The sequence below is a fragment of the Theropithecus gelada genome, chromosome 5 (assembly GCF_003255815.1).
Source record: "Theropithecus gelada isolate Dixy chromosome 5, Tgel_1.0, whole genome shotgun sequence".
Lineage (NCBI taxonomy): Eukaryota > Metazoa > Chordata > Mammalia > Primates > Cercopithecidae > Theropithecus > Theropithecus gelada.
The window spans coordinates 97345845-97355084 of record NC_037672.1 but is presented as its reverse complement, the minus strand read 5'-3'; the positions used below and the strand labels follow the sequence as shown (position 1 = coordinate 97355084).

Genomic DNA, 9240 nt, shown 5'->3' with positions numbered 1-9240 from the left:
CTCTCTTGCATGCCACGTGGTTGGGAAAAGAAGGGTCCTGCCCTACTGAGTTCTCTGATGTCCAGCTGTTCTGGCATAGGGTGAAGGTTTCCCCTAGAAATAGTACAGATGCTCCTTGACTTATGGTGCGGTTCCATCCCAATAAGGTCATTTTTAAGTCAAAGATATCAAAGGAGGAAATGTATTTAATACCCCAATAGACCCTTTGTGAAGTTGAACAATCCTAAATCAAATCATGATAAGTCAGGGACCATCTGTATTAGCCTTCCCTCACCATGCTGGTGTCTCCATTGGTCCAGAGAAAACTCCTCCTGCGGGCCAAGATCTTCCCAGAGGGAATTTGGAGAATAACTGCTAATACTCTGTCTTAATAAGTTCATACCTGTTAGCAGACAGGTCATAATGCAGATATCCGACTCTCTTTTCTTCCATATTCCCCTGCTCTGATCTGCCATTGGCACAAAACATCCTCCCTCTTTTTGGACTTGGAGAAACAGCTGAGGAACCTTCACAGGCTCCACTTAGGAGTTAGAATCATTTCTTTGCAGGAATGCTGAGGGCAGGCAAAACACCTAGCCTAGTACTAATTACATAGCAGGTACATGTTAGCTCACCCTTTTCATGTCAAAACCCTCCAACAAATTGTTTTATCCCCTGCTGAAGCACCTGTTCCATCATATAGCTTTGTGTACTTCTCTTACAGTAATTGTATTCTTCTCTTACAGTATTGTAACATATATATATATATGTTTATCGTTTTGTCCAAATTCAACCAAGAACTCCTTGAGGTCTTGGACTATTTCTTCAACTTCCAATCCTTTGTGGTTAATAGTCTAACTGAAGTGAATTCTTCATTGCTATTTATGATATTAATCAGTTGTATATTTCTTTCAAGTTACAATATTAAAATATATTTTAATAGCAAAATAGTACATACACAGCAAAATCATGCTCTTTTTAATAAACAGAGTCAAAGAATATAAATAAACAGGTTACGTTTTATAAAAGGTAAACATAGTAAAACACAGTATTACACACAAAGAAACACATTTCTTTCTAAGAAAACAAACATAGAACCATACACATCGGTGAGGATTCATCTGTAACTTCTGGTTTTTTTTTTTTGTTTTTTTTTTGAGATGGAGTCTCACTTTGTCACCTAGGCTGGAGTGCAGTGCCACGATCTTGGTTCACTGCAACCTCCACCTCCCAGGTTCAAGCAATTCTGCCTCAGCCTCCTGAGTATCTGGGATTACAGCCACCTGCCACCATGCCCAGCTAATTTTTGTATTTTTAGTAAAGACAAGGTTTCATCATGTTGGCCAGACTGGTCTCGAACTCCTGACCTCAAGTGGTCTGCCTGTCTTGGCCTCACAAAGTGCTGGGATTACAGGTGTGAGCCGCCACGCCCGGCCAGTAACTTCTTACTTTACAAATGACACAATGCATTTTAACTCAACATTTGCTTTATCCCATATAATACAAACATAACAAAATACATTTAAAACGGTGTTGAAATATACAAAAATTTAATGTAATTTCTGAGTCTTAGATGTTTAAATAAGAAACTTCTTTAACCAGGTATCCCTTTGGACTGCAAGAGCAGTTTATATCATAATTTTGCATCATAATCTTTTTACTCTCAGGCTCTTCAAGCATTTTTATCTTCTTTGAAACTTCTATCTAAACAAAAATAGTATTAAAAAAGATAACAGAAGGGGTTAGAGTCTACCAATGAACTGTGGACATCAGTGTCTCATTCTTCTGTTTGTCTCCTTATTCTAGTTTGAAAAAAGCTTTGGAACATATTATTACCTATCATTATTACATATTTCATGTAGCTTTAGTGTTACTCCCCCAACTGGAAATAGAAGTTGCTCTTTAGTAAGGCCCGGGGTGCTTAGGGAGCAATGCAAGATTTTTCTTACATCTCTTGGGTCAACCCTATACAACTAATTCTGGGAAAGGAATTGTTAAAATACACTGTCCTTGAGAAGTGTCTTTTGGTCCATTTGGAGAAATGGTTAAAGATAGCTCAGTGCTTACAAGCGTCTATTATGATTACCCTCATGACAATAACTATTATTAAACTAAAAGTTACCTACTGCTTTATCACCCTTCCTCAATTTATGCTTTCTCACTCTTTAAAACGTTTACCCCCAAAGGGTGAAAATAATGCCTTAAAAATTGTACCTTCATTTACCTTTATTACACTACCTAATTGCCCATAGGACATCTAGCTCTCACAGTTTTATCATTAGAAGCAAAGGACTCACCAAATTTCTGAACCTTTTAAAAAGAGAAAATAAATGCCACAAGCATTTTCCATTTTAGTTTTGGAAATGTTCTTTTTTTTTTGTATAAAGAGGGAAAATTAAATTAAAAAAAAATAAAAAAAAAAAACCTCTTCCCTGAAAATATATGATGTTTGCTGTCTCAGTATAAATCCTGCAGAAGTCATCTAAGCCTCTAAGTATCTGTTTCCTTCCTGGTTAATAGCACAACCTGGATGTCAGACAGGCTGACCATGACTCAGAGTGGGACTCTAGGCAACTAGTGTCAATAGGCTTGGGGACCACAGTGAGTGAAAACAAAAACCCTTCCTCCTCCATTGTGTGTTCTACGAGTGAGCAGACCTAAGAGTGGTGGTTTAAGCACTTTCTATCAGAATGGTGATTGCTTCAGCATTCTCAAGGAGATGGCAACATCATGGAGGGGCAGCAACGTGAATCAGCAACGTGGTATATGGGTCCCAATCAGCAACTGCTTCTGATTTGTTTTTAAAGGAAAATCCTTAGCTGGTTTTCATTTGAAGCCTGCTGCAGATCACAGCATCAGGGAACATTCCACCTTGCTCCTGGGCCAGAGCAGTCTTTGGCAAGAAAGATCTATTCAAAGATGAACGACCGAGATCGGATCGTACCTTCCCCTCGGTTGAGCTGTTTTCTTATTTGTGACTGTAATAAAGCACACACACGTGTATCCATTATTGAGTGATTGTAATGAATCCTGGATTCTAACAAATATTAAATAAGACATTTGATTAGTAAGGACATCATACAACTATAAGTTAATTATCATGTGCCCACCCCCAACTATAAGCTAATTATCGTGTGTCCAGAAAAATTTTCTGCATTTTTTTTTAGGACACATATTGTAAAGTGATTGCTAAAACATGTACAAATTGGGAATTGGTCTAATACTTATAGTAATCTATAAAATGCAATAGTATTCAATGAGTCAAAAGAAAAATATAGATCTAAAATTAATATGAAAAAATGTTCACAATATATTGCTAAGTGAAGTGAGCAGATATAGAACACCAGCAAGTGATTTGTTTTGTTTGTAGTTTGTATATTATCAATAAAGATGCTATGAACATTATTGTAACATTTTTTAGTGGATACATGCACTCATTTCTCTTAGATATATACCTCAGCGTGAAAATGCTGAATTATAGTGTAAGCATACGTATAGTTTTAAAAGAAACTGCCAAGCAATTTTTCAAAGTAGTCATACACATTTTCATTCCCTCTAGCAATGTAGGAGAGTTCTAGTTCCTTTGCATTCATGTTAATACTTGATATTGACAGTCTTCATTGTATTCATGCTGTAGGGTGTGTAGTGGTACATCATTGTGGTTTTTACTTCTAGCAAGTGATTAAATTTTGTTTTTAAATATTTATTTGTACAGAGAGAAGTCTAAAAGTGTGTATACTTGATATATTGTTCTATAATTCTTGTATAATGATTCTGTGTTACTTTGATAATTAAAAATAGAAAGAATAAGAAATTAATTCATATCTGAGCAAAAGTTTCACAAAGCAAATTATCCCTCACTGAGTAATAAATACATTGGAACAATTTAAAAATGAATGGTATACTTATTTGAATTTCAAACTGAAAAGATAATTGAAAGCAAAAGTCTCAGTATCTAGAAAGGAATTTTCACATATGAGACAATTTTACAAAAACTAGTTAAGAAAAATGTTTTATGTTTGAAATCATCTGGCTGGGCATGGTGGCCCACACCTGTAATCCCAGCACTTTGGGAGGCTGAGGCCATGGATCATTTGAGGTCAGGAGTTCGAGACCAGTCTGGCCAAAATGGTGAAACCCCGTCTCTGCTAAAAATATAAAACATTAACCGGGCATGGTGGCAGGCTCTATAATCCCAGCTATTAGGGAGGCTGAGGCACGAAAGTCGCTTGAACCCGAGAGGCAGAAGTTGTAGTGAGCCAAGATCACACCACTGCACTCCAGCCTGGGCAACAGAACGAGACTCTGTCTCAAAAAAAAAAAAAGAAAAGAAAAAAAAAAAGAAATCATCAAAGCTTTCAAGATGGTATTTATAGGAAATTTTAGTCAGCTTTAAGGACAAGTTCTTGGCTAACAACTCACTAACTTGCAAGCACGTGAAAAACACGTAGAAGATTGGTGAAGTTTTGTAAGTACTCACTCAGTCTTCTCCCCGGGAGATATATAGAGAGCAGACAAAATAAACCAGCTTTTGTCCTTGACCTGCACAAAGTGATGCTTACACTGGAAACTAAGCTAAGTTCCTCTGGCAAACTTTCTTCTCTAACAATTTAAGAGGCTTTTCAACTAGAGAAATAGGTCGGCTTTCCTCTGTCAGACCTTCTGGTCCTAAATGTCCCCCTCCAGATAAAGCTGAACTAACTGACACACCTTAAAGGAAGTCTGATAGGTGGTTATTAGGCTAAGGCTCTATGTCTAAGACCCAAATACAGCTTAATTCTTCCTTTTTTACAACCCTGTCTTCATCTCTTCTCATGTCCCAGAAGAATTAACAGACTGTTCCGCAAGCCTGGAAGTAGGCACCCAGACACCTCTTTGATTCTCGGGGATAGTCTGACTCTTTTGATAGAAATATGTTTGAAATCATCAACATGTTATTTCTCAAGACTCGACATCTGAAGGCTTAAAACTCTCACCAGTTTCCAGCGTAATATCTTGATCCACTCATCAGCTTCTACTCCGGTCTTTGCACAGAGATAAAATGTCCTGAATGGAAATACCAAACTAATAGGACAAAAGAAAGAACATAAGATATAGCAGATGATTAGCTCTCTCTCTCTCTATATATATATATAGGTAGGTTGATTATATATATATATATAGAGAGAGAACACTAATTAGAGTATTGCAAGGGAAAAATGAATTGATAAAGGATCCAGGTAAGTACCTTGAAGAGCTGGTATATATGGACCTATTACTGCTAGCAAACTGCAGAAATGTTAAGGAAGTTGTAGATTCATATTACTACTCCAGGTCAGATGTATATACTCGAATAAGACTTTGAAGAAGAAAGAAGCATGTTCAGGACACCCCCAGATCCTTTTGTGGCTTATGTCTTAGGCTAACTCTAATACTTATGTATTTATTCAGCTGATCTCTCAAAGATCTCTCAAAACCTTGTGCTATGATTCAAAGAATAAGCAAGACAGGGAAGTTTGCTAAGAAGAACTCATTTGTGTTAGCTTGCTTCAATGAGAATAACTCTGCCTTCTGTGGTTGTTGGCAATTTCAACTATCGAGACAGTAAAAAGAGACAACAAAACTCAACTAGTTATTTCTTGCATCTCTGACCAAGAGTCAGTCTCTGCTTCAGGGATACGAACTTTCCTACTGGCACAAAATACTTTTCCTAGATATAGAGTAATTTTTCATTTGACTGTGTCTGATTACCTAGTTAAAATTATGCAAGCGATAATAAGGTCAGCCCTAAATTACACATTGAACATACTTCCTGTACTTACAGTTGAGATGCAAAATACTAAAAATCTTTTCTCTTTTTGTGAAAAAAAAGCCTTCAGGAGGGTTTCTTAAAGCCTACGCTGTATATTTTGTTGATGCCAGCATTTAATATTGAATAGGTAAGAGGTAAGTCCTTGTGCATAGAAGGTAATACCTTGATGTGAGTCTAGTGGAGGGTGAGTGGACAGTGGTGGGGAGGGAGTGATAGAGTGCATATACTCGAAAACTGGTTTCTGTAATTGTCATTGTTTGGTACTCCCTATGGGAGACATTATTAACTGCCAATTAATACAGATACTTTTTCCTTTCTCTTGCTAACAGAACCCCAAGCAATAAATCCTAATTTGTTTAAGCCAATTATCATCAGCTGCTGGGGATGGCCATGGCACCTGGTCTTGGCCAATGAGATATAAGGGACAATCTCAGAGGGGAGTTTCTGGAGAAACATTGGTTTTCCTGATAAAAAGGGACACACATGGCTGATACCATCCCTACATCTTTCTTTGTACTTTGTTGAAAACATGAGACCTACAGGTGTAGTAGACACTTGAATCCTGAAGTAACCAGCATGAGAAAAGGCCAGGAGAACTGTAGAGACCCTGGACCTGACCTTGTCACCATAGCTGCTTGCCTCCTGGTTTTTGGATATATGAGAAAAATAAAGCTCTGCTAGCTCATAGGGCATGTCTATGCAAATTTTAAATAAGACACCCATTCTCAGTTGATATTATAGAATTAACATTAATTTCCTCAGGTGTAATAATGATATTGTAGTCCTATAGGTGATATTTTATTCTTAGGAGACACATACTCAAGTCTTTAGGGGTAAAGTGCCATGATGTCTGCAAATTACTTTCAACTGATTCAGGAAAAAAAAAAAGTGGATAGACTGGGATAAAGCAAATATGGCAAGATATATTAATAACTGCTGATGGAGGGTATATAAACGTATGTCTTTCAACTTGTGTGTGCTTGAAAAACTTTAAAATAAAAGGTAGTGGGAAATAAGACATGCCTTTCTCAAGACTCTTCTCCCAGTTAGAACATTTTTATAATATACTGATTATGTTAGAAAAAAATATTTTTGTGCCTTCTGCCAGATATCGTCATAACAATACAAATCACCTATCATTAGAGTCAACAAAGTTATAATTAAAATGGGGGAGAGAGCCTCAAAGAAATTAAATTGTCTAAGATGTAAATGGCACCCTCTATGTGAGTCATACTTCTCCAGTACACAACGTAAGCTGAACTGGCCTGCCTGTTTGTTTAAGCTACTTTAAATGAGGTGTTATGTCACGCTCAGCTGAAAACACTCCTAATATGTAGGCATGCCCCTCAGATCTGAACTTTGTAGATATTGAGATATACAGCTTTCTATTCCTTAGCCAAAATAAGTGTCTGGCAAGAAGACATTAAAAAATGTTTTCTTAATAAAACGACTTACCAAAAACAGTTTACTCTTTCTTGTGAATAATCAAATTGTACAGCTGAACATTCTGTTAGGTCTAGGATCCGAATTGGTTCTGGTGACTAAATAAAATGAAAAGCAACATATATCATCTTAAAACAAAAACAAAAACAAAACAAAACACAGAAAATAGACAAATCTGTCCCTCACTTATTCCCCTCACAAGTCTTCCACTATGTGCAATTGTCAAATTTCACTAACAGGACTGACAATAGAAAAGCCCTACTACGGGAAATCCTTGGTTTTGGAATGAGCCTTTCATAAAACTGGACGTTAAGATACTGCCTTTATCAATTTACTGATGAAGATGGATTTTAACACATGGAAGAGAGGCATATTTTTCTCTCATTTTTTAAAAACTTCTACTTTCTTAGAAATTTTATATAAGAAAAGTGAGAAAAAATAATTTTAAATTGGCTTAATGAAATGGGCATGGGAAATGGACAGACTGTATTTTTAATAAAGGGACAAATTGCTGCAGAGAGACAGTTAATAAATTGCGGCAAAAGAATAATTACATTGCCCTAAACAGAGGGAATTATGTGCCCTGGGGAACTATAGCCAATCCAAGAGAGCAATTTCTGGGATACACATCTCATCTTTGCAAAATAACTCTGTTCATTTCAGGAATCAAGATTTCATATCTCCAATCATTTATTAGGTGTTTCAGGTGGATATAAAAATAATTTCAGAGATTTTAAAGACATAAGTTTCTTTCATCTAGAGAATTGATTTTTAAAGGAAAAATATATTATCACGTTTCTCACCATCTGGTCTTTGTAGTATTTCAGTTCATTCCTGTGCAGAGTAAACCATCTTGTTTTCCAGGTCTGAGAAAAACACACACACACAGAAACACACACACACACAAAGTTTTGAATGCAGGAATGTAATATTTGAACCAGATGATTTACTTTCATTTTAAAAGTATCTAAAAAATTAAATACTATAACCCTGAAAAAATTCTTGTGTGTCATTTCTGAGAAAAAACGTTTCAAAATATCTATAACAATTAAAATACTTTCTTGCATTAAGCTCATAATGAAGGCAGATATATCATTAGTAGATTTTTAAATACAAAAAGAATTAGTCTATCGTAAATATTCGATATGATTTATAACAAAAATGAAAGCAGATATATCATTAGCATATTTTTAAATACAAAAAGAATTAAGTCTATCATAAATATTCATGTGATTTATAACAAACCACTACAATTTCCATTTTATTAACCCTATAATAAAGATAAATATTGTTCTTTGAGTACCTAATATGGACGATACACTATCGTTGGAGGCTTTATATATTATACTCAATCCTCACATACAATGCCAGTGTTATTATTCTTGTCTTACAGATAAGAAAACTGAGGTTTAGGAACCCTGACTCACGTGCTATTCTAAACCTTGCCTAAGAACTCCAAGGTATCAGTGGAAAAAACCGTCGCGGCCCGCTGTTACCTTCTTACATACAAACAGCATCCTACTCTATCCTGTGTGGCAATGTGCCCAGTTAAAAGAAGTAATAGAGGATTTAAACATAAGTATGCTATGAATATGAATACTCTCTGTCCTCAGGGAGCATTTGATCTAGAAGGGACACAAATAACGAAATTATTTAGGCTAATTCCAAGCACGCCAGTACCTGTGAGAGGTTAAATCCTGTGACTCTTAAAATAAGAAGGAACAGGCACATTCTATGAAGGTCTTCTTGGCACATCCAGATGAAACAAAGGAATTCTAAAGGTACAATCTCATAAATGGGGAACATTTGGATACTCTGAACTTGTAAAAACCTAAATTATGTTTTTCTTTGGATTTTATAACATAGTTTCAGTAGCATCAGTGATGTTTTGGGCCTATCTTTAAGGAAACATTTTATACAATTTTGACTTCTTGTTTTAGAAAAAGAACGAAAGATGTTCTAGAGTTAACTTGCTATCTTCATCCTCAATCATTCCATTAAGAGGACTATATTTTATTGACTTTTAA

The 9240-nt window shown here is 35.9% G+C and overlaps 1 protein-coding gene across 2 annotated transcripts in view; it reads right to left on the bottom strand.

The window, feature by feature from the left end:
- Positions 1–888: 888 nt before the first annotated feature.
- DAPP1 (dual adaptor of phosphotyrosine and 3-phosphoinositides 1) overlaps positions 889–9240 on the bottom strand; it is a 53535-nt gene continuing 45183 nt past the window's right edge. The window contains exons 6-10 of one of the 2 annotated variants that reach the window (XM_025385270.1): positions 8017–8079; positions 7226–7311; positions 4956–5043; positions 4460–4521; positions 889–2957 (exon numbers count right to left, since the gene is read on the bottom strand). In XM_025385270.1, the coding sequence (XP_025241055.1) occupies positions 2948–2957; positions 4460–4521; positions 4956–5043; positions 7226–7311; positions 8017–8079 (309 nt within the window). In that variant the 3' untranslated portion in view covers positions 889–2947. The remainder of the gene's footprint in view (positions 2958–4459; positions 4522–4955; positions 5044–7225; positions 7312–8016; positions 8080–9240) is intronic. The other variant, XM_025385271.1, reaches the window with a different exon arrangement.